Source organism: Rana temporaria, chromosome 9 (genome assembly GCF_905171775.1).
Source record: "Rana temporaria chromosome 9, aRanTem1.1, whole genome shotgun sequence".
In the NCBI taxonomy this organism is placed as follows: domain Eukaryota; kingdom Metazoa; phylum Chordata; class Amphibia; order Anura; family Ranidae; genus Rana; species Rana temporaria.
Window position 1 is genome coordinate 63,417,882 of NC_053497.1, and position 26,255 is coordinate 63,444,136.

At 43.9% G+C, this 26,255-nt stretch overlaps 1 protein-coding gene across 2 annotated transcripts in view; it reads right to left on the reverse strand.

Moving 5' to 3' along the window:
- The window catches only part of LRCH2 (leucine rich repeats and calponin homology domain containing 2), a 138,045-nt gene extending 122,251 nt beyond the window's left edge, over window positions 1-15,794 (reverse strand). For both annotated transcript variants that reach the window (XM_040323668.1, XM_040323666.1), the window contains exon 1: window positions 15,404-15,794. In XM_040323668.1, the coding sequence (XP_040179602.1) occupies window positions 15,404-15,728 (325 nt within the window). In that variant the 5' untranslated portion in view covers window positions 15,729-15,794. The remainder of the gene's footprint in view (window positions 1-15,403) is intronic.
- Between the last annotated feature and the right edge of the window lie 10,461 nt (window positions 15,795-26,255).

Here is a 26,255-nt window from a genome sequence, read left to right on the forward strand (position 1 = left end):
TGGAGGCGACTTCAAGTCGTGTTGTAAGGCTGCATTCACACCTCGGCGTACAAAATCGCGGCGTTTTGTCCCACGAATTGCTGCGACAAATAGCGGCGTTTTGTACTGTGATTTGCGGCGACAAAACGCCGTGATTGTGAATGCAGCCTTCACCACTCTATGGAGATGGTTCACATCTCCTATGCCGAACGCCGAAAGCCGCCTGAAAAAAAGGTCCGGAACTTTTTTTCAGGCGGCAGGCGTTCGGGGTGGAGATGTGAACCATCTCCATAGAGGTGCATGTTAAATCATCCCTCCAGCGTCTCGGTGCTGCAGCGGCGTCGCACTACAGGCGTATATACGCCTAGGTGTGAACGGGGGCTAAGTCGCGTTGTGATTCACACTCAAGTCGTGTTCAAGTTGCCTCCCAAAGTCGTGCTGAAAGTCGTGTTGCCCCAGTGTGAACCGACTCTTAACAGCTCATTTTGTAAATAAGATTTTTACAACAATGCTTTCTACACTCATGAAGTGAAAAAGGGCAGAAAAATGTATTTATATATACACATACATACATACATACATACAAAAAAAAGACAATATTTTAAAAAAAATACCTGACTCATCTGACACACAAACTAAAAATCACAATGTTCAGTGCTAGAAATTTCATCTCATTCAAATTCCACAGCGAGACATCACAAAGACCATAAATAAGCCCATGCCTCAAGCTACAAAAGCACCTCTCATAGGCCAGCTAACATGAAAAAGATTGTAAAAAGGGGGATGGATAATGATCGCTCATTCTGCAACCACCCATTATAGACACTCAGCCTTGTTTCTGCATATATAATTAACATGATTAAAAAAAAAAAAAAAATCTGGGATTTAACGAGCATCAAATCTTTAACATTAAATCAAAATAAGAACTGTTGGCCATAAGAATCCCACGTTTGGATTGTTCTATTATAGCCATTTTCAAAACAATACATTTAGAAATGGGATACAGTCAGTAAACACAATGAAATGCTTCAAGCCACAACACTTACAAAATTTAAGCTTGGCACACACTATTTATTACTAGCTTCTCTGTTTTTTTAATTATATATTTTTTTTTTCTCCTCTGGATCACCAGCAATTCATTCATAGTCAGCGATCCAATAAAATGAAAAAGAACAATGGTGCAGCCAGCATGTTGAGCTGCACAGGACAGCGCTGTGTGAAATTAGGGGCTCAAGTACACAGAACATACTATCAGATCATCATTTGTCAAGTTCTGGAGCAGTAGATAAAACTGTCATTCCTTTGCATATACAAGGTAGGACAACAAAATAAATTAACCCCTTGTTCTATCATACAACCAACACATGCTAGAAAGGGGTAGATGACTGAATATCCAACATACCTCCTTGTCTACACGCTATATGTGAGCAGCAAAGGCTAGGCTAATGCCGCGTACACACCATCACTTTATGTGATGAAAAAAAATGACGTTTTTAAAAACGTCACTTTAATTGACTGTGTGTGGGGGAAAACGTCGTTTTATGTCTTGTAAAAAACGACCAAAAAAAATTGAAGCATGCTTCAATTTTATGTGTCGTTTTTCAAAAGTGCACTTTTTACTTCACAGAAATTGACCGTGTGTAGCAAAAAACGTCGTTTTCTAAGACGTTTTTTCATCCACGCATGCCCAGAAGCTACTTATGAAGCAAGCTTCAATGGAAAAACGTGGTGGAACGTAACCTCACTTTGCTAGAACATTGTGAGAAAAACGATGGTGTGTAGGCAACTTCGTCTTTGAAAATTGAAGTTTCAAAAACGTCATTTTTTACTTCACAGAAAGTGTCGTTTTTTTTCATCACATAAAGTGATGGTGTGTACGGGGCATAAGAGTTTAGTGGCAAAAAACATGCAGACTCATGTCTATCTATGAAGTAGGCACAAAATCCTTAAAGGTGAACAAAAAGGTATATATATATATATATATATATATATATATATATATATATATATATATATATATATATATATATATATATATATATATATATATATATATATATATATATATAAAATTATATACACACACACATACACACATTTACATAACTTTTCATGTGACAAAGCTGACTAAATTACCCTTTGCTGCAATGTAAAGTAGTGAGTGTACAGCTTGTATAACAGTGTACATTTGCTGTCCCCTTAAAATAACTCAACACACAGCCATTAATGTCTAAATGGCTGACAACAACAGTGAGTACACCCCTAAGTGAAAATGTCCAAATTAGACCCAAAGTGTCAATTACTTTGTGTGGCCGCCATTATTTTACAGCACTGCCAAACCCTCTTGGGCATGGAGTTCACCAGAGCTTCCCAGGTTGCCACTGGAGTCCTCTTCCACTCCTCCATGATGCCATCACAGAGCTGGTGGATGTTAGAGACCTTGCGCTCCTCCACCTTCCGTTTGAGGATGCCCCACAGATGCTCAATAGGGTTTAGGTCTAAAGACATGCTTGGCCTGTCCATCACCTTAACCCTCAGCTTCTTTAGCAAGGCAGTGGTCGTCTTGGAGGTGTGTTTGGGGTCATTATGTTGTAATACTGCCCCGTGGCCCAGTCTCTAAAGGGAGGGGATCATGCTCAGTTTCAGTATATCACGTTACATGTTGGTATTCATGTTGAGATCTGACATGAATGTACCTCCCAATCTGAAGCATGCGCATTACACAAAGGGTGTAACACAGGGATTGTATCTGGTTGTCATCACAACGGGTGGTGTCGGAGGAAGTGGTGCTTGAATCCGCCTTGCATTGCGTCATTTCCTGTTTGGAAATAACACCATGTAATCATGCGGCCGATGCCCACAGACTCCTGAGAATAATGACACATCTCCCAGGAGCAGAGGCACTGCAGGAAATGACGTACATCATGTACTTACCGTTTACGAGATGCATCTTCTCCGCCGCTTCCGGGTATGGGCTGCGGGACTGGGCGTTCCTTCTTGATTGACAGTCTTCCGAGAGGCTTCCGACGGTCGCATCCATCGCGTCGCGATTTTCCGAAAGAAGCCTAACGTCGGTGCGCAGGCGCAGTATAGAGCCGCACCGACGTTCGGCTTCTTTCGGCTACGAGTGACGCGATGGATGCGACCGTCGGAAGCCTCTCGGAAGACTGTCAATCAAGAAGGAACGCCCGATCCCGAAGACCCATACCCGGAAGCGACGGAGACGATGCATCTCGAAAACGGGTAAGTACGGATCATATTTTAAAACAAATAGCCGATTCCCCTAGACAAAACGAGCATCCATCTAAGGGGAAAAGAGAAAAAAAAAACGAATTGGGTGAACTCCCGCTTTAAAGCAGAACTGAACCCTTCCAGGCGCTGGTCTTCGGGCCATCTTGATTGGCTGGTGCTGGATGATGTCACTACTGTGCATGCATGGTAGATATTCATCCCTGCACACTAGCACGGTGTACATTCCACAGAGGATGGTAAACAAGCTCGGTACAGTAAAACCTTGGTTTGCGAGCAGAATTTGTTCCAGAAACATGCTTGTAATCCAAAGCATTGTTTTTACAGGGTATAAAAGAGAAGAGAGGCACCTCTAGGTGTAGCAATACGTTGCTAAATGTTGTACCTTCATTAAATGTAATCATATTGCTACACTTAGAGGCTCCTCTCTTCTTTTTTTATACACAGTTGTGACATGACGCTACTCTTATATCAAGACATCGCTTGTATATCAAGGCAAAATTTATTAAAACTTTTTTCTTGTCTTGCAAAATGCTCTGAAACCAAGGTTTTACTGTATCTAGTTATTACATGTCTCTTCTGCAATAAACTGTCTGTTCACATTTTATTGCCTTTACTTTCACTTCTGTTTTTGAGAAAACTTAAAGCGGAGGTTCACCCAAATAACATTTTTCTCAGAACAACTTCTTTAGACTTCTAACATGTACAGTCCGCAACTTTTTTTATTTTTTTACGCTGTACATACCTTATAATCTATCTTTTCATTCCGGCTTCTGGGGACTTCTCCCCGCGGGAGTAGGCGTTTCCAAGCTGAGGAGGCATGTCATCTGGGAGGTCGCCCAGATGATTGACGTCTTTTCAGCAAAAGCTCCCCCCGGCGGATAAGGCCCCGCCCCCCGTAATGCGTAGGCGCGTCCGAGTCACTGCGTTTCCGAAAGAAGCCGAACATGCAGATCTGCTACTCGGCTCTATACGGCGCCTGCGGACTGTACATGTTAGAAGTCTAAAGAAGTTGTTCTGAGAAAAATGTTATTAGGGTGAAGCTCCACTTTAACCCCTTCCACACAGGGCATTTTCACCCCCTTCCTGCCCAGACCAATTTTTAGTTTTCAGCGCTGTTGCACTTTGAATGACAATCTTTATGTTTTTTTCCCCCCACAAATAGAGCTTTCTTTTGGTGGTATTTGATCATCTCTGCGGTTTTTAGTTTTTGCGCTATAAACAAAAGAAGAGCGACAATTTAAAAAATTTAAAAATATTTTTTACTTTTTTATTTAATAAATATCACAATTTTTTTTTTTTTTTTTTTAAACATTTTTTTTTTCCTCAGTTTAGGCCGATACGTATTCTTCTACATATTTTTGGTAAACAAAAAAAAAAAAAAAAAAAAATCGCAATAATCATATATTGATTGGTTTGCGCAAAAGTTATAGCGTCTACAAAATAGGTGATAGAGATTTATGGCATTTTTATTTTTATTTTACTAGTATTGGCGGCGATTTACGATTTTTTACTGTGACCGTGACATTGCGGCGAACACATCGGACACTTTTGACACGTTTTTGGGACCATTCACATTTATACAGCGATTAATGCTATAAATATGCATCGATTACTGTGTAAATGTGACTGGCAGGGAAGGGGTTAACCACTAGGGGGCGTTGAAGGGGTTAATATGTTCCCTAAGGCGTGTTCTAACTGTAGGGGGGAGGGGACTCTCAAGGGGAGGAGACCGATGTGTGTTCCTCTGTACTGGGAACACACATTGGTCTCCTCACCGCTGACAGGAGGTGGATCTGTGTGTTTACACACACAGATCCACACTCCTGCTGTAATTACCGACAGTCGCGGGCGCCCGGCGGCAAACGCGGGCACCCGCAACGTTTTACGAGCGTTGCCGCGGGCGCACCCTAGATCGCCGGGAAACACAGGACGTCATATGACGTTCACCCGGATCGAGGAGGGGTTCCTGCCTCCGTCATTTCACAATGACGCGGTATGGAAGTGGTTAAATAAGCAGATTTAGTTTTGCGTTAAGTAGATTGTAATATGGCTAAGCAGACTACTTCCTTGAGACAAGACAGGGAAATATGCAATTATAGAAATATAATGGCACACAGTACTTGCACACACACTGCAAATGAAATAAAAATACATGAAAAAATATGACGGCAAATATTGGAGCAATTATCCTTGTAGATGTTCTCGTCCCCATAGCAAGCTCAAGACAATTACCTTACAATAACATAAGGGTGCTCCAAGGGCAGACCACCTAAATGTATTCACCAACAGAGATTCTAAAAAGCACCATGCACACTAAACACAGATAAGCAATTCTCCAGCTAGAGAGCTTGACTGAATATGAGTAACGGGCACAAAACAAGGTCAATGCCATTTGGCAAGAAATAGGTTTATGCTTTCCCAACAAGCAACCAGCAGGAAGTGGCTATGGCATCTTTAACCACTTGCCTACAGTGCACATACACCCCCTTCCTGCCCAGACGAGATTTTAGCTTCCGACACTGCGTCGCTTTAACTGACAATTGCGCGGTCGTGCGACGTGGCTCCCAAACAAATTTGACGTCCTTTTTTTCCCCACAAATAGAGCTTTCTTGGTACCTGGTGGTATTTGATCGCCTGTGCGGTTTTTATTTTTTGGGCTATAAACAAAAAAAAAAAAAAGAGTGTCAATTTTGAAAAAAAATAACAATATTTTTTACTTTTTGCTGTAATAAATATCCAATTTTTTTTAAAAATATATATTTTTTTTCTCAGTTTAGGCCGATACGTATTATTGTACATATTTTTGGTTAATAATTTTTTTTTGCAATAACCTGGTTTGCGCAAAAGTTATATTGCCTACAAAATAGGGGACATAATGATTTTTTTTTTTTTACTAGGAATGGCGGCGATCTGCGGTTTTTTTTCGGGACCGCGACATTATAGCGGACACATCGGAAAATTTTGACAAATTTTTGGGACCATTCACATTTATACAGTGAACAGTACTATAAATATGCATTGATTACTGTATAAATGTGACTGGCAGGGAGGGGGTTAACCACTAGGGGGCGGGGAAGGGGTTAAATGTGTATCCTGGGTGTGTTCTAACTGTAGGGGGAGGGGGGTGACTGGGGGAGGTGACCGATCTGTGTCCCTATGTACAAGAGACACAGATCGGTCCCCTCTCTCCCTGACAGGACGTGGAGCTCTGTGTTTGCACACAGAGCTCCACGTCCCTGCTCAGTTACTGGCCAATCGCGGGTGCCCGGCGGCCATCACGGCCGCCGGGCACTGTGTTCCCAGTGACGCGACGGGCGCGCATGCGCCACCGGCGGCGTGCGCGCCCTAGAGGCTTTAAAATGACAGGACGTCATATGACGTCCTGTCAGAACAATAGAGCATTCCGCCCGCCGTCATTTGACGGCGGGCGGGTGTCAAGTGGTTAAAGGGCTTGTAAAGGAAAAAATTGTTTTCCCTAAATAGCTTCCTTTACCTTAGTGCAGTCCTCCTTCACTTACCTCATCCTTCCATTTTGCTTTTAAATGTCTTTTTGCAGATAGAGAAAGGAGCTGTGTGTTAGTGGGCGTCCTGACCCTCCTGCGCGCCCGCTCAAGAGGCTTTCTCCACACCAGGGATAAAGCCTTGCATTACTGTGTGGAGTTACAGACAGAAGAACAGGAAGTGAGAATTTCTCAGAAGAAATAAGGACATTTAAAAGCAAAATGGAAGGATGAGGTAAGTGAAGGAGGACTGCACTAAGGTAAAGGAGGCCATTTAGGGGGGAAATTTTGTTTTCCTTTACAACCCCTTTAAAGTATGTACAGTACATTCAAGGGTGGCAGAACTAAACAATATAACATATCTAGACTGAAGAGAGAATACTAGAAACAAATGAATTCCCTGAGTGGGAGAAGGAGGAGGGGAATTCCTTGAATAAGCAGAATGCCTGTGGAAGCAGAGGTACCTTGGGAGTAGAAAGAGACCTACATGTGCATTAAAAAATCATAGACTAATTATTAGATTCCTGAGCCAACAAGGAACCATTAGGTCACTATACAAGGATTGACTAGTAAAGGGAGAATATTAATCATGACAAGTCTTAGTACTCTCTTCATGTCTGATCATATACTAAACCAACTACAATAATAACAAAGCCAACACTGATGTGTAAAATAACCAGCATACACAGAACAGAATAATCTTAAAAAAGATGGCTGTTGAGTCAAATGCACAGTAGCATTGGAATAACGACTCTTCACTACTACAGCCCCATACACACTTAGCAGGTCCTGTGTACAAAACCCCCAACACTTTCCTGCACCTGGCTTACCACATACAGCCTCCAATACAATTGAATGGCAATACAAGTCCACAGAGATTTCCAATGACCAGATGGTCCCCAGTCATCTTTATGATCGTTGGAGGCCCAGGAGCAACGTTATGATGTCATGTCCGGGCCGCGGTTGTAAACAAAGCCGCAATCATGGCTGGTAAGCATGAGATCATGATTTTTTTCCCCCCAATCTCATGCTTTCCAGCCTAGAGGAGAAATGTGGGGTCTTACTCACCCCGCATCTCTCCATAAAGAGGACCTGTCACAAACGATTCCTGTTACAAGGGATGTTTACAAGAGTGTGCGCACTTTTAAAGCGTGACATGTTGGATATTTATTTACTCGACATAACATCATCTTTGACATTATACAAAAAAAATTGGGTTATTATTTAAATCATGAAACTGTTTTTTTTCCCCACCAAATAAAGCGCTTGAAAAATTGTTGCGCAAATACTGTGTGAGATGAAAAGTTGCAGCGACCGCCATTTTATTTCCTAGGGTGTCTGCTAATGTTTGCATGTAGGAGAGGAGTGCCAGAATAGGCCCGGTATGGAAGTGGTTAAACAAAAAAAAAAAAAGTGTGGCGCAGCCAAACAAATATTTATACAGTAAAACCTTGGATTGCGAGCATAATTTGTTCCGGAAGCATGCTTGTGATCCAAAGCACTTGTGTATCAAAGCAAATTTCCCCGTAAGAAATAATGGAAACTCCAATTATTCGTTCCACAACCATTTATTCATAGGTCCTTCAGTTTATAGTCCATATAAAAAGATTATAGCAACGTGATATGTTGTTTAACCATAACATGTCCATCCACAAATGGAAGCCTCCACAAGGGGATTAGAAGCAAAATCCAGCAGGAGCTACAGAGTATAAAAGAGAAGAGAGGCGCCTCTAAGTGCAGCAATATGATTACATTTAATGAAGGTACAACATTTAGCAACTCACATGGTTGATGATTAAAAGACACACATTTAAGTATGCAGGCATCCGGGGTAAAGGTGTCCACAATGGCGGTGAGGAGGATGGTCTATGAGGACACCTTTACCCCGGGTGCCTGCATACTTAGATGTGTCTGTTTTAATCATCAACCATGTGAGTTTCTAAATGTTGTACCTTCATTAAATGTAATCATATTGCTACACTTAGGAGGCGCCTCTCTTCTATTTTAGGCCTCATTCACACTTAGGGCCGTTCGGGTCCGTCTGTCACGGACCTGAACGGCCGCTCCATGCATCGCTATGGAGCGTCGGATGTCAGCGGAGACATGTCCACTGACATCCGACCTGATCCGACCCATTAAAAACAGAGGTATGGGGTCCACGTGCGGATCGGATAAGATCTGATGAAAACAGACATGCTGTCCGTTTTCATCAGATCACTCCATAGGACACAGCGGTGCCCGACAAGCCCCTCCCCGCTCAGTGAGCAGAGAGGAGCTTGTAATCCATCAGCTCAGCAGAGATCTGCGGACTGATCTCCCGCTGAGCCGACAGGAGCAGGCGGACTACATAGCAACGGAGTCCGCCAAGTGTGAATGAGGTCTTATACTTAGTTGTGACATGATGCTACTCTTATATCGAGACAATCGCTTGTATATTAAGGCAAAATTTATTTCAAAACGCTCTCCAACCAAGTTAATCTCAAACCAAAGTTTTACTGTATATCTATAATCAATATATTGCAAATCTATACATCAGCATATACAAAAATATATTTTAATTTTAAAGTGTATCAATTTACAAAAAGGTGTATATATATATATATATATATATATATATATATATATATATATATATATATATATATATATATATATAAAAAAAAAAAAGTACACCTCTGTGCAGTTCCTTGCCAAATCAGTCCACTCCCGATATATTTTTCTGTTTCACTGTGTTCTATATACACACACACGTGTGCTCCCTTATAATGCAGTGCCAGATAGTAATCACTTCTGTACTCAAGCTGCCTCATCTGGAGACCCCCATAAAGGTAGGTCAGCACAAGCCTTCCCAGACCACTGGGTGTAATCACTCCATGAGAACATTAACAGACCTCAGGATCAAACTACATCACACTTCTCACTCTCAGGCAGGTATCACCATATGCAGAAATGTCCTTTTACATGGAAACATCCATCCAGTGGAAAGTTTTAAAATGGCCACTTGCCTCCTGTCGGCAGGCTGGCGTCACATGGCTCCTTCCCTGACACGTGGTACAGCGACTTGTTCATAGGGAAAAAGTTGCTCTGTGTATGGCCATTGGCCAGCTTTAGAAGTGAAGTACTAGTGATGTGAAAGAACTGATGGAGCCGCTTTAAGAACTCATTCCCACATATTGCAGTGACTGGTGTTTTTCCACACCGCCCGGGCACATAGAAAACAATTGTTTTCCAAGGGCCCCATTGACACTGCAATGTGGTAAAACACAGACATGTAGCATCTTATGGCAGCGCACAGGTAAGCGCTGAATGGCACTGCACAACTGCACAGCACATTGCACTACTGTGCAGAGACATGAATGAAATGTCACTTAGTGCACTTCAAATAGAACTTGATAAAATAAAAGGGGGGGGGGGGACGGTGTGATGCACTTAAAACGCACATCACTCTGCCCCCTCACTGCGAAAATTGATAGCTGCCAGCACACTAAACTGAAGCTTTTAGAGTGATGTGAAAGAGCCCTAAAACATCACCCAAGATAGGTAAACTACCCAACAGTTCAACACAGCAGAGCTCTCCTTTTCTGTTACTTAAAGCTGCAAATTCTCCATACAACTTGTAATCCTTTACAATAAAAAGAAGCCATCAGGACAGAAATCTAAAAGCTTTCTGACTTGTAAACTCTTACTACCAAGTCAATGACCTTTCACATTGAGGCGCTTTGCAGGCGCTATAGCGCTAAAAATAGAGCCTGCAAAGTGCCCTGAAAGAGCCGCCCCTCACACTCCAGGGCATTTACACTGGAGCGGTGCGCTGACAGGACGGTAAAAAAAAAAGTCCTGCAAGCCACATCTTTGAGGTGCTGTAGGAGCGGTGTATACACCGCTCCTGACCATTGAAATCAATGGGCAGTTCCGCTGATCCGCCAGCAAAGCACTGCTGCAGCGGCCAGTTTTAACCCATTGTGCCTGCTAGCGGGGGTTAAAAGCGCCGCAAAAACGATGGTAAGTCGCCCCCGTACTGGCAGTGTGAAAGTAGCCTTACAAAGCCAGTAACGTTTTGGGACACCAAGTAATGGAGGGTAGCCAGCATCAGTAGCTCCCCTGTATAATGACAAGTATATGGTAATGCATAGAGGTTGGGTATTTGCGTTGCTTCCTATTCTGATAAACAAAAGGAACGATTTAGAGTTTTCACACAATAGGAGACTGGAAACAAACCTTATAAAAAAAAAAAAAAAAAAAAAAAAACATAACCACCCCCCCAGCGCTCTCCAGTGCCCAATCTAATTATCAATATGTTCATCTCAGTTTGGTCTACACCACCAAAGACACCATGCAGATCCACCATCTGAAAGTGGAAAACACCTAGTTTAGGCCAGGGATCTCCAAACTATGGCCCTCCCTCCAGCTGCTGTGGAACTACACATCCCATGAGGCATTGTAAAACTCTGACATTCACAGACATGACTAAGCATGATGGGAATTGTAGTCCCTGAACAACTGGATGGCCATAGTTTGGAGACCCCCTGGTCTAGGCCAAATTTATAAGATACAACAGACCTTTCCTGGAACCTTGTACATCACCCAGGGGCCACACATAATATTCAGAGTGTGAAATTCTAGAGAAGACTGTAGGCATACATGTTGTAGATGATAGAGATTAACCACATGCAACAAATCACTGCCATTACAGATCTTTTACAAATCACTATCAATTGCTGGGGTCTGCATGCCATACAAGTACCAAAGGGCAACAAGCTGCCCATCAGGGCTATAAGAATACCTTAAAGTGACAGCACTAATTGGAGCCTATTGCCTAGTCAGACCTCTCCCGAGTGTTAGCATGTTGCCATGCCCCTTATTGTTAATGACACCACAACACATTAACCCAAAACACCTCCAAAAGAATCAATCACAACACAGTGTTGTTTGTTTGTTGTTTTGGTTTGTGTTTATTACCTTAATAAACAGATTTAAAATAAATAAAATAAACAGGTCTGAGGCCTCATTCACACCATTGTGCATCATTCTGAATGGCACACACCTTGCCAATGAAAATGCGATTTAGCGCAATGCACAGTAACACACTACCATGCACTGGGGTGCAAGGCTTAAAGTTATACTTACCTGCTCTGTTGCAGTGGATTTTCACAGAGCAGCCCGGATCCTCCTCTTCTGGGGTCCCTGTTCTATGCTTCTGACCCCCTCTCTCCTGTTGAGTGCCCCCACAGCAAGCAGTTTGCTATGGGGGCACCCAAGCCGAATCACAGCTCCCTGTGTCTATTCAGACGGGGGGTCCCAACCTGACCCCACCCCCTCTTTCCCCTGACTGACTAACTGACTTTGACAGCAGTGGGAGCCAATGGCACGGCTGCTGTGTCTCAGCCAATCAGGAAGGAATATCGCTGGACAGAGAGGGGCCTCAGCTAAGTGTTAGGGGGGCTGATGCACATAGAAAGCTTTTTATCTTAATGCAAGATAAAAAAAATAATCTTCCGACTTTACAAAAACATTTGGTGCCTTAGGTAGCCAGTTAATATGCATGTCAATGTGCGGCATAATGCACTAACAGCGCAACAGTGTGAATGGGACCTGACTGGGACTTTATTCTCACAGAGCACTGCGTTGTGGCAAGCCAAGAAGAGTGCCCTCTGCATCAATGTTCAGGTTTTTAATGGGGCCTTGTTAGTACATTCTACTGGCAAATAAATATCACAACAGTTGGATGTATATCACTGGACTGTGTCTGCAGCACAATGGGGGTCGTTTACCTTTATAGACTATGTGACAGGTTTGCTTTAGGCCCCTTGCACAGGGGGGGAGTCTAGCTGCTGTGTGTGCATCCCGGCATTTTAGCCCCCCTGTCAAAGTCTACAGCAGGCTTTGGCTGGACAGAGCTGAAAGCTGTACTGAGTGGGCATTTGTCCCTGAGCTCACAGGGCCCTAAACCCAAGTACTACTTGGTGCAGCAACACCTGTGCTTCTTGGGTGTACCAGAACACTGAAATTCATATACAATACCTGGACACCGCAGTGTGCAAGGGCCCTAAAGTCCTAAATGTAATAAGGAGCTATGAAATTATACAGATCTGTGGACTAGTAGAGAGGACACGAAACACAGAGCTTGGAGGAGATGTCCCAGAGATCCTAACCCTACGCCTCTGTAAAGGTCCAGGCCCACCCCTGCTAGGCTGAGCAGACGAGAAGTCTTGGTTACAAGTTGGTGTGATGCTGGAGAACAGACTGAAAAAGTGTTGGAGGAATAGTTGGGAAGATGTCCAAGTAAGGTGGGAGGGATGTTGGGGAGATTTTACAGGTTTGCTGGAGGGAGGTTGGAGGGATGATAGAGAGATGTTAGAGGGGTGCTGGGGTTAGTTGAAAAAAAGGTTAGAAAGTGGTTGGAGGGATGCTGGAGGAAAGGTTGGAAGGATGCAGAAGGGTGACGGCGGAGGGGTGACAGAAGCATTTTGGATGTATGATTGAAGATGATGGGAGTTATGATGGAGGGATGACAGAAGGATGATGGGAGTTATGATGGAGGGATGACAGAAGGATGATGGAGGGATGACAGAAGGATGGTGGGAGTTATGATGAAGGGATGACAGAAGGATGATGGAGGGATGACAGAAGGATGATGGAGGGATGACAGAAGGATGATGGAGGGATGACAGAAGGATGATGGAGGGATGACAGAAGGATGATGGGAGTTATGATGGAGGGATGACAGAAGGATGATGGGAGTTATGATGGAGATATGACAGAAGGATGATGGAGAGATGACAGAAGGATGATGGAGAGATGACAGAAGGATGATGGAGAGATGACAGAAGGATGATGGAGAGATGACAGAAGGATGATGGAGAGATGACAGAAGGATGATGGAGAGATGACAGAAGGATGATGGAGAGATGACAGAAGGATGATGGAGAGATGACAGAAGGATGATGGAGAGATGACAGAAGGATGATGGAGAGATGACAGAAGGATGATGGAGAGATGACAGAAGGATGATGGAGAGATGACAGAAGGATGATGGAGAGATGACAGAAGGATGATGGAGAGATGACAGAAGGATGATGGGAGGTATGATGGAGAGATGACAGAAGGATGATAGAAGTTATGATGGAGGGATGACAGAAGGATGATGGGAGTTATGATGGAGAGATGAAAGAAGGATGGTGGGAGTTATGATGGAGAGATGACAGAAGGATGGTGGGAGTTATGATGGAGAGATGACAGAAGGATGGTGGGAGTTATGATGGAGAGATGACAGAAGGATGATATAAGTTATGATGGAGGGATGACAGAAGGATGATGGGAGGTATGATGGAGGTATGACAGAAGGATGATGGAGGGATGACAGAAGGATGATGGGAGTTATGATGGAGGGATGACAGAAGGATGATGGGAGTTATGATGGAGGGATGACAGAAGGATGATGGGAGTTATGATGGAGATATGACAGAAGGATGATGGAGAGATGACAGAAGGATGATAGAAGTTATGATGGAGGGATGACAGAAGGATGATGGAGGGATGACAGAAGGATGATGGAGGGATGACAGAAGGATGATGGGAGGTATGATGGAGGAATGACAGAAGGATGATGGGAGGTATGATGGAGGAATGACAGAAGGATGATGGGAGGTATGATGGAGGAATGACAGAAGGATGATGGGAGTTATGATGGAGAGATGACAGAAGGATGATGGGAGTTATGATGGAGGGATGACAGAAGGATGATGGGAGTTATGATGGAGGGATGACAGAAGGATGATGGGAGTTATGATGGAGGGATGACAGAAGGATGATGGGAGTTATGATGGAGGTATAACAGAAGGATGATGGGAGTTATGATGGAGAGATGACAGAAGGATGATGGAGGGATGACAGAAGGATGATGGAGGGATGACAGAAGGATGATGGAGGGATGACAGAAGGATGATGGAGGGATGACAGAAGGATGATGGAGGGATGACAGAAGGATGATGGAGGGATGACAGAAGGATGATGGGAGGTATGATGGAGGGATGACAGAAGGATGATGGAGGGATGACAGAAGGATGATGGAGGGATGACAGAAGGATGATGGAGGGATGACAGAAGGATGATGGAGGTATGACAGAAGGATGATGGAGGGATGACAGAAGGATGATGGAGGTATGACAGAAGGATGATGGAGGTATGACAGAAGGATGATGGAGGTATGACAGAAGGATGATGGAGGGATGACAGAAGGATGATGGGAGGTATGATAGAGGGATGACAGAAGGATGATGGGAGTTATGATGGAGGGATGACAGAAGGATGATGGAAGGTATGATGGAGTGATGACAGAAGGATGATGGAAGGTATGATAGAGTGATGACAGAAGGATGATGGGAGTTATGATGGAGGGATGACAGAAGGATGATGGAAGGTATGATGGAGAGATGACAGAAGGATGGTGGGAGTTATGATGGAGAGATGACAGAAGGATGGTGGGAGTTATGATGGAGAGATGACAGAAGGATGATGGGAGGTATGATGGAGGGATGACAGAAGGATGATGGGAGTTATGATGGAGGGATGACAGAAGGATGATGGGAGTGATGATGGGAGGTATGATGGAGGGTCGGTGTAGGACAATGGTGTGGTGGGATCGGTCGGGGGGTGACTGACAATGGCCGCACCTGCTTGTGTGGTGTCCGTCAGATCGTAGCCGCTGCCCGGGAAGTCCCTCAGCTTCCTCCCGCTCAGGTTGAGGATGCCGGAGTAGAGCGCCTCCTCCAGGGCCCGGTCCAGGCTCCTCGCCGTGTTCTGGTGAATGGTGCCCGTACTCCAGTGCGGTCCATGGGGGAAGCTGGGCACCCCTGATACTACCCCCGGGAACATACCACCCGCCGTGCCCAGCAATACCCCCGCACCAGGCAGCGCCCCTCCCGGGCCGGGACCACCTCCTCCCTGTCCACCGGGGAACCCCACAACGGCTACCGCCGCTGTCTGACTCGCCGCCATTTCTGCCAGGGTATAGCCCTGCTAGAATGACTCCGTTAGCAAGTGCTTGGCTCTGTGCGCATGCGCGTCCGCCGCTGAGAGAGGGGCCGTACCAAAAGCCGGGGAGGAGGGGTGGGCGGTTCTGAAACCTGCACGGGGGACAAACCAAAACAAAGCTGCAACTCTGAGAGCAGTGAGCCAATGTCGCTGTATGGGGGGGGATCCAACCTGCTCAATACACTGAGGGAGGCACTCCAGGCCTCACACTGAGGTGTTCATAATAAACGACAATAATACTGCATGGAGAAGTGGAACTTTCTTTTCTGCCACAGAGGATATGACGTTCACTGCAGGCGAAGCATTGTGCCTGTACCTGGATGATTCACCTCCGCAAATGTTTGGTGGACATTCTCAGCGCACGTTGTATAAACCATAAAGTAATATATGTGTATATAATTCTTTATTTAAAAATAAGGGGTATTTTTAAACATTCTAAAATAGGGTACCTTCATTTTTTTTTACAAGAAAAATAAATAAAAGCGTTACAGGTAACAGGCAACCTGCTGCACCGAAGTGCAGCTTGCTACCCACTAGACTACACCATGCAAGACTGCCCAAACACCTTGAGAAATCTATAGAGTAAGTGATAGTTTAACTGTCAGATGACTGCTGCTGCAATTGCTTCTGTTTTTTTCTATAGGAGGCATATCCAATCAGTATAACTTGATGCTGTCAATCAAAAGTCATATACTTAGGGACATACTAAAAGGAATGACAGAATGGAATGCCCATAGACTTTAACAGGGAGATGGAATGCCCATATAGAATAATGGAACTAAGTGGAATGCCCATAGAGAATAATGGTAAAATTAAAAATTCATTTGCGACAGAGTCTTTAGACATATCAAATTTATTTTTTGCAAACCTACTTTTAAATATCATTTGCCGTGTTTAATATTGAGATTAGTTGGGATTTTTTTTTTTTTTATGCCATAAAAAGGTAAATGACAGAAGGGAATATATAAACTCATTTCCACACAGATCTTGGAGACATAGCCACTTCACCTTTCCCACAGGTGTTCCACATGTACAGTAGCAGATTGTAAGATTGAGATTATTTGGGATTACAGCTGTTTTCTATGGAATGACAGATAAAAAATAGAAAGGAATGCCCATAGAGTATAATGGGAAACAAGATGTGACCTGGAGTCAGAACCATTGGTCATATCAGATCAATCTTTAGCTGGCATACTCTCTATGTTCAGGGATGATGTCTAAACTTGACGTTAAGAGGAATTATTATTGTTTTCTATGGAATGGCAAACATAAGACAAAATGGAATGCCCATAGAGTATAATGGGAAGCAAGATGTGACCTGGAGTCAGAACAATTGGTCATATCAGATCAATCTTTAGCAGACATACTCTCTATGTTCAGGAATGATGTCCAAACTTGACGTTAAGAGGGATTATTATTGTTTTCTATGAAATGACAAACATAAGGCTGAGTATGGTTGGGTATGGCTGAGTGTGGTTGGGATGCCTGAGCATGGATGGGTGGATGAGTGCCGCAATGGGCACAGAGCAGCGCTGTGGGAACTAGAGCTGCAGCCCACATCGCTGCTGCACCCGATCTCTCCCCTCTCCGCTCACACTGTGCCGATCGGTACAGAGAGGGGAGAGAGGAACCGGACGTGACACCGGTTTGTTTACAAGTGATTGCTCCATCATTTGTCATGGGCCTGGTGCTGAGGATTTTGGTGGGCCTTTTATAAATAATAAATACACAAATATACAAAAAAATGTGTTATAATAAATACAATTAAAGAGAGAGAGAGCTAGGATGAGAAAGAGAGAGAGAGAGAGAGGATGAGAGAGGGGTGAGGGGTAAGGGAGGGAGGATGAGAGAGAAAGGGGGGGATGAGAGAGAGAGAATGCACATGAGCATGAATGGGAATGACATCAACGCAGCACAGCCAAGGCAAGTGACCGAAGGCACAGAGCCCAGAAGGAAGACCGGAGTGAAGATGGAAGCGCCTGGGACCCGCCGGACTGATCACAGCGCAGCACTGGAGGGCTCAGTCTGACAATTTAAGTGTACCCTAATGTGCTAATATGCTGTGCATTCTTGTACATTGTGGCATAACCTACCTCAGGGCCTCTAAAAAGTAGTATTTTTTGTGAAGTTTACTACCGCTTTATTATCACAGGAGCCTCTCATGGAGCCCCTTTCTGACCCGGTGCTCTTGGGCATTGCCTAAGTGCATAGTTGCCAACATTTCAAAAATATTTTTAAGGGACACTTTTTTTTACAAGCGCTATATTTAGAGTAGCTGAGATCCCCTATGTTCCTTTATACATCACAGTCATAATCACAAAATTAAATAAGTATGGGCAGAACAAATATGAGGACTGAGAAGATTTCCTTTAGTTGAACTAACAAAAGTGTGCCCATTCTAGAGCTGGTAACATTGAGGATATTCAGTATAATTTTAAAGAACTGTTTTTGTGGGTAAGAGGCATAGGAGGGAGTATGGATGGTATACAACTGGGAATTATGTGCAGTGATGGAGAGGAATGTGGAGGGTCTAACAGTGGGCACTATGTACAGGAGAGGAGTGTTGATGGTATGACAGTGGGCAGTATGTACAGAAAAGGAGTGTGGAGGGTATGATGGGGGGGGGACGGTATGTACAGTAGAGGAATGTGGAGAGAAAGATAGTTGGCAGTATGTAGAGTGTGAAGGGTAAGGTTGGGTTACAGTATGTACAGGAGAGGAGTGTGGGGGGCAAGGTTGGGTTACAGTATGTACAAGAAAGGAGGGTGCAGGGTATGACAGTGAGCAGTATGTACAGGAGAGGAGTGTGGAGGGTATGATAGTGGGCAGTATGCACAGGAGAGGAGTGTGGAGGGTATGGTAGTGGGCAGTATGCACAGGAGAGGAGTGTGGAGGGTATGACAGTGAGCAGTATGTACAGGAGAGGAGTGTAGATGGTATGGTACTGAGCAGTATGTACATTAAATGAGTGTGGAGGGTAAGACAGTGAGCAGTATGTACAGGAGAAGAGTGTGGAGGATATGACAATAGTATGTACAATAGTATGTACAGGAGAGGAATGTGCAGGGTATGAGAGCAAGCAGTATGTACAGGAGAGGAGTGTGGATGGTATGAAACTGAGCAGTACGGACATGAGATGAGTGTGGAGGGTAAGACAGTGAGCGGTATGTACAGAAGAAGAGTGGGGAGGATGACAGTGGGCAGTATGTACAGGAGAGATGTGTGGAGGGTACGACAGTGGGCCCTATGTATAGGAGAGAAGTTTGGAGGGTATGACAGTAAACAGTATGTACAGGAGAGGAGTGTGGAGGGTATGATGATGGACACTATGTATAGGAGAGAAGTGTGGAGGGTATGACAATGGGCACTATGTATAGGAGAGGAGTGTGGAGGGTATGACAGTGAGCAGTATACACAGGAGAGGAGTGTGGAGGGTATGACAGTGAGCAGTATACACAGGAGAGGAGTGTGGAGGGTATGACAGTGAACAGTATGTACAGGAGAGGAGTGTGGAGGGTATGATGATGGACACTATGTATAGGAGAGAAGTGTGAAGGGTATGACATTGGGCACTATGTATAGGAGAGGAGTGTGGAGGGTATGACAGTGAGCAGTATACACAGGAGAGGAGTGTGGAGGGTATGACAGTGGGCAGTATGTACAGTAGAGATGTGTGGTGGGTATGATAGTGGGCAATATGTATAGGAGAGGAGTGTGGAGGGTATGACAGTGAGCAGTATGCACAGGAGAGGAGTGTGGAGAGTATGATGGTGGGCACTATGTATAGGAGAGAAGTGTGGAGGGTATGACAGTGGGCACTATGTACAGGAGAGAAGTGTATGACAGCGGGCACTATGTACAGGAGAGGAGTGTGGAGAGTGCGATAGGGGGCACTATGTACAGGAGAGAAATGTATGACAGCGGGCACTATGTACAGGAGGGGAGTGTGTAGGGAATGACAGCAGGCACTATGTATAGGAGAGAAGTGTGGAGGGTATGACAGTGAGCAGTATGTACAGGAGAGAAGTGTGGAGAGTATGTACAGGTGAGGAGGATGAAGGAATCTGTGAAGGAAAAATGTAAAGGTTTGTGGAAGGATGTTTAGGGACTGCGTAGTGGTTAAGCGGTACATACATGGATTGAAATTATGCCAATTAAGCAGAGACCAGCCATAGTCGATCTATGTATGGGCTAGCTGGTTTTACACAAGTCAATCTATTGTCTGACTCGAGTACAACCAACCTGTCAGGTTTTTCCCAAAACAATCAGTGCTGCCAGCTATAGTTAGAAACACTGATCATTGTATTCACAAGCAGAACACAATAACACTGCAGAAGTGATTCCCCTATCCACAGGTCAGCAGGTGATATTGTGAGTGGGCACAGGCCGGGGAGAGGTACTAGTCAGTCCCTGGGAAGGCCCTGGCTAGTATCAGAGCCAGATACACACAGGTTACATACGCCACGATTGTTAGAGCGAGAGCAATAATTCTAGCACTAGACCTCCTCAGTAACTCTAAACATGTAACCTGTAAACAAAATTTAAAGCATCGCTTAGGACAGTGGTCATCAACCCTGTCCTCAGGGCCCACTAACAGGCCAGGTTTGCAAGATAACTGAAATACATGACAGGTGATATCATTTGCTGCTCAGTGACTGCAGTGTTCTAGTGTGCATCTCTCCAAGGTAATACATAAAACCTGGCCTGTTAGTGGGCCCTGAGGACAGGGTTGATAATCGCTAACTTTAGTGTTTTTTTATATATATAGGGGCAGATCCACAGAGAGAGTACGCCGGCGTATCTGCTGATACTCCGGCGTACTTTCAAATTTCCCGTGTCGTATCTTTAGTTTGAATCCTCAAAGCAAGATACGACGGCATCTGGGTTCGATCCGACAGGCGTACGGCTTCGTACGCCTTCGGATCGTAGATGCAATACTTCGGCGTCCACTGGGTGGAGTTTGCGTCGTTTTCCGCGTCGGGTATGCAAATTAGCTATTTCCGACGATCCACGAACGTACGCGCGGCCGTCGCATTCTCTTACGTCGTCTCTAGTCGGCTTTTTCCGGCGTATAGTTAAAGCTGTTTTTTTGTGGCGTATAGTTAGACTTGCCATGTTAAGTATGGCCGTCGTTCCCGCGTTTCATTTGAATTTTTTTTTTTTTTGCGTAAGTCGTCCGTGAATCGGGATGGACGTAACTCACGTCTATGTTAAAAAAAATGACGTCCTAGCGACGTCATTTAGCGGGACGACGCATGCGCAGTTCATTCGACGCGGGGACGCGCTTCATTTAAATGAAACACGCCCCCTAATCGCCGATTTGAATTCCGTCGCCAGAGATAGACTACGCCGCCGTAACTTACGGCGCAAAATCTTCCTGGATTCAAACTAAAGCCAGGTAAGGTACGGCGGCGTAGCGTATGTCTGATACGCTGCGCGGGTGCAGATCTCTGTTGATCTGCCCCATAATGTTTGAGGGTTCTGAGAGATTTTCTAGCAAAAAAAAAAAATGATGATTTTTACATGTAGGAGAGAAGTGTCAGAATCGGCCTGGGTGGCGAGGGGTTAATTACCGTAAGTAATATACAAATAATTATTATAAGCCCTGTGATCTCATCCTCTTAGTCTGCTGCTGCAGAGTGTGTCAGCTTGTATTTAAACCGGCCGTTCTCTATGTAGCTTCTGACAGCCCCAAATCTCTGGAACCATAAATGATAGGAGCCCCATATTTTGACCAGATGTGGGATGGGTCTTCAGCTACAAATGTGGGGTCTCTGTGGCCCCTGGTCGCCGAGCTACAATCTTCGAAGTCAATCTTTTTTTTTTTTTCTTTCGATTTTTTTTTTTTGGGCAAATGGGCCTATCTTGAGAAAGGGGCCTGGAGCTGCAGCTCCAATAGCCCCTATGTTAATCCGGCCCTGTACTAGGCTGGTGATCAGTGAGTAAAAAGCTGTAAAAAAACAGCTCCTACTCACTGATCAGCAGCGATTCCTCTCCTTTCCTCACCTCACCGACAACTTCTGTGTGAGGAGAGGAGAGCCCATCGCCTAGCAACCGGCTTAGTTTACATCACATGATGGCTGTGATTGGAGACGGCCGTCATGTGATCAGGAGGGCCTATCACAGAGCCCTCCTGCAGATCTGAGATGCGCCGTCTCCAGGTGACGCGAGTGCATCGGGAACGTGCGTGTGCGATCCCCCTCCTTCTGAGGGACGTTCCTGAACATCCACTCAGAAACAGAGAGCGCCCGGCCGTATATGTACAGTGGCCGGGTGGGAAGTGGTTAAAGAATTATTTATTTAAAAATAAGGGGTATTTTTAAACATTCTAAAATAGGGTACCTTAATGTTTTTTTTTACAAGAAAAATAAATAAAAGCGTCACAGGTAACAGCCTCATGGTGGATCCAAACCGGCAACCTGCTGCACCAAGGTGCAGCTTGCTGCTTACTACACCATGCAAGACTGCCCAAACACATGGAGAAATTTATAGAGTAAGTGATAGTTTAACTGTCAGATGACTGCTGCTGCAATTGCTTCTGTTTTTTTCTATAGGAGGCATATCCAATCAGTATAACTTGATGCTGTCAATCAAAAGTCATATACTTAGGGACATACTATAAGGAATGACAGAATGGAATGCCCATAGACTTTAACAGGGAGATGGAATGCCCATAGAGAATAATGGAACTAAGTGGAATGCCCATAGAGAATAATGGTAAAATTAAAAATGTATTTGCGACAGTCTTTAGACATATCAAATTTTTTTTTTTGCAAATCTACTTTCAAATATCATTGGCCGTGTTTAATATTGAGATAAGTTGGGATTATTATTTATTTTTTTATGCCATAAAAAGGTGAATGACAGAAGGGAATGTCCATAGAGTATAATGGGAAGAAATACTGTATATAAACTCATTTGCACACAGATCTTGGAGACATAGCCACTTCACCTTTCCCACAGGTGTTCCTCATGTACAGTAGCAGATTGTAAGATTGAGATTATTTGGGATTACAGCTGTTTTCTATGGAATGACAGATAAAAAAATAGAAAGGAATGCCCATAGAGTATAATGGGAAGCAAGATGTGACCTGGAGTCAGAACCATTGGTCATATCAGATAAATCTTTAGCTGACATACTCTCTATGTTCAGGGATGATGTCTAAACTTGACGTTAAGAGGAATTATTATTGTTTTCTATGGAATGGCAAACATAAGACAAAATGGAATGCCCATAGAGTATAATAGGAAGCAAGATGTGACCTGGAGTCAGAACCATTGGTCATATCAGATCAATCTTTAGCAGACATACTCTCTATGTTCAGGAATGATGTCCAAACTTGACGTTAAGAGGGATTATTATTGTTTTCTATGAAATGGCAAACATAAGGCTGAGTATGGTTGGGTATGGCTGAGTGTGGTTGGGATGCCTGAGCATGAATGGGTGGATGAGTGCCGCAATGGGCACAGAGCAGCGCTGTGGGAACTAGAGATGCAGCCCACATCGCTGCTGCTCCAGATCTCTCCCCTCTGCGCTCACACTGTAACGATCGGTACAGAGAGGAACCGGACGTGACACTGGTTTGTTTACAAGTGATTGCTCCGTCATTTGTTGGCGCAAACACGTGGTAAACGGCTGATATAATATATAATCGTCATCCTCCACCACTGTTTTCAGCTGGTATAAAGTCCAGGTAAACTAACCCTATAAAATTAGCAAAAATCTGTTGGTTTTACATCAGCTAATAATAGAAAAGTATTCAGCGCTGGAAAAAAATATAAAATAAACCTAATAAATGCAAGCCAGCACTAAGGACAAATTCATAAAGAATTCCCAAATAGAACTAGATAATATAAACAGTGCAGCCCAATAATAATAAAAAAATAGATAAATAAACAAATTAAAGTGGAAAATTATACAATCTCAAGTGTATGTGATTAAAGGAAACAGTGTCCATGTGAATAAAAGTCCATAAATAAATATATCCAAAATGATCCAGCTGAAAAGAGATTCCAGGGTGAAAGTGAAGAGATGACACCATATAATATCCACCACCATTGAAAGATGGCCTCTCACCTTACAGCTTCGACCCTTACGGATCACAAAGCATATCTGTTTAAATCAAAGCTCAGCTGACAGCCTCCATAGGAAACGAATGGATGAGATTAGTACCAAGGATCCAAACCCGATGACTTTCCAACAGGAATATCAACATATAATAGGAAGAAAGAGGAAAATCTAGTGCTCTCCGATTGGATTTCTTTTATTTTAAACAAGCAAAAAAAGTTGCACTCACATGTAAAGACACTCAGTGTGCCGAGTTTCAGCGTAACAGCATGTAACAGCATGTATGCAAAGCCGTGTGTCTGCAATCTGCGGCGGTCGTGGGTGACGTTCTGCGTGGCTCCTCCCCCCTGTACGCGTTACGTCCCGCGGGCGGGACTTCCTCAGCGTGGGTTAAGGAACACACGCTAAACGTCCCCCTTGAGTGATATTTATGTAACCACAGCAACATATCCGCCAATCGCATCCTAATGCTGATGCAGCCTATAACGGCAATTACATCCCACACGGAGAGCTAATAAGCTAGGAATGGTGGTAACTGAGCTGAGAAAACAATTTGGAAAGAACAAATGGCTAAAATTATTAAACAGACTTAATTCGGCAAACAAAAGGAAAAATTCTAAAATAAAAAAATTCACCGGTATTGTCATATCAAAAATTAGCACAAAGTTCCTACGGATAAATTTAAATGAAGTTTGCACATATAAAGGTGTAAATACACTCAAATTTACATGCCCATATAAAACCTTCTTATAAAAAACAGGACGTCATCCACGATCGCCACAACTAGTGAGTCAACATACAACGATGCCACAATAAATATAATTAATATCTGATATTACTATATTAATAAAAATATAAAAATACAGAATCATGAAAAAAAGAAAAACTTTACATTTGTATCACGTTTTCAAATGGCAATCTCTTAATGCTACTCAATCCGATCACTCTCAGTTGGCATCCATGGATACTTCTGAACCAGTACCAGATACACCTACACCTGTTACTCAGGGTCCCCAAATTTCATGGGCAAATGTTGTAGAATCCCACCCCACGACCTCTGGAACACATACCCCCAGTAGCAGAGGGCAAGGCCCACCCAAAAGTAGGGGTAAAGGGAAGGGCAAAGGCAGGGGTAATTAATTATACCCAATCTACTAATAATTATCCACATCCACAACAACCTATTCAGTATGATAACCCTCCGTGGAGATCTGTGCCTAATAGGGGTAATGGCCAACAGCGAGGAAGGGGAGGGTAACCCCCTAGAGCCCCCCCATTATCTACTTACAACTATTATGCCCCTTTACAGGACTATTGGGAAGAACCCTCTCCTAATCATAATTTTTTAGGTCAGGAGAGGACCCCTTGGAGGGGATTCCCAAAATATTAAACAAGGCATTATGTCGTTAGAACAAAGAAATTATAGTTATCCGCCCCACGGATAAAGGGGGCGGGTTAGTAGTGCTTAGTAAAGCATACTACCAGGAAGAAATGTCTAGACTATTAAGTGATTGTGATAAATATTTATTATTGAGAGGTGATCTGATGGTTCAGTTCAAAAACGAACTCCACTCCTTAATTGAGAATGAAAAAAATGAGGGGATTCTGAACAAAAAAGAAGCCTCTTATTTAGACCCCTACCATTGCCGTACACCTATTATTTATTTTTTGCCTAAATTGCATAAGAATTCTGAACGACCGCCTGGTCGTCCTATAGTCAATGGTTGTCAGGGGATGCCTACGCAGGCATCTGAGTACTGGGTACAGGTCAATGGGCTGCACTAACGGAAATAGGCACCAAGATAGTGAAAAATATATGTTTATTAAAGGTTAAGCACACGTGCAAAACAAACATAGAAAACCCCCAAGACAAGCAAGCATGACACAGCAAACTATAAACCACCAGAACTAGTGAATGAATATATACCAGAAATCAGAGCGTAACTAGCAGGTAATGCAGGGATGAGACACAAGCAAGTCCAAGGTTCAAGCCGGGGGTCCAGGATAGGAGAGAGCAGAAAAGTCCAAAAGTACAAGCCGGGGTCAATAAGCGACAAAGGGGAGAACCAGAGTCCAGGGCAGGGAGCAAATCAGGAACAGGTTGGCTACAGCTATCAGATCAGGCAGGGAACAGGCTGACAAGCAAAATACTGAAGCACTGACCTGTAGTGAAGGGCGGGATTATATACCTGTAGCAGTTCACCTTAATTGAGAGGAGTCATCCCATGGGAGACACCCGCTGGTGGACACCAGAACTGCACCCCTGTTACTGGGAGAAACAGTGCCACCAGCAGGTGACCAAAGCCATGACACAGATCATGACAATGTTATTGACTCGGTTACATCTCGGTTGGGTCAATACCTTGACTTTTTTCTTCAACCATTGGTATGTAAAATGAAGGCATATTTGCGTGACACTAAGC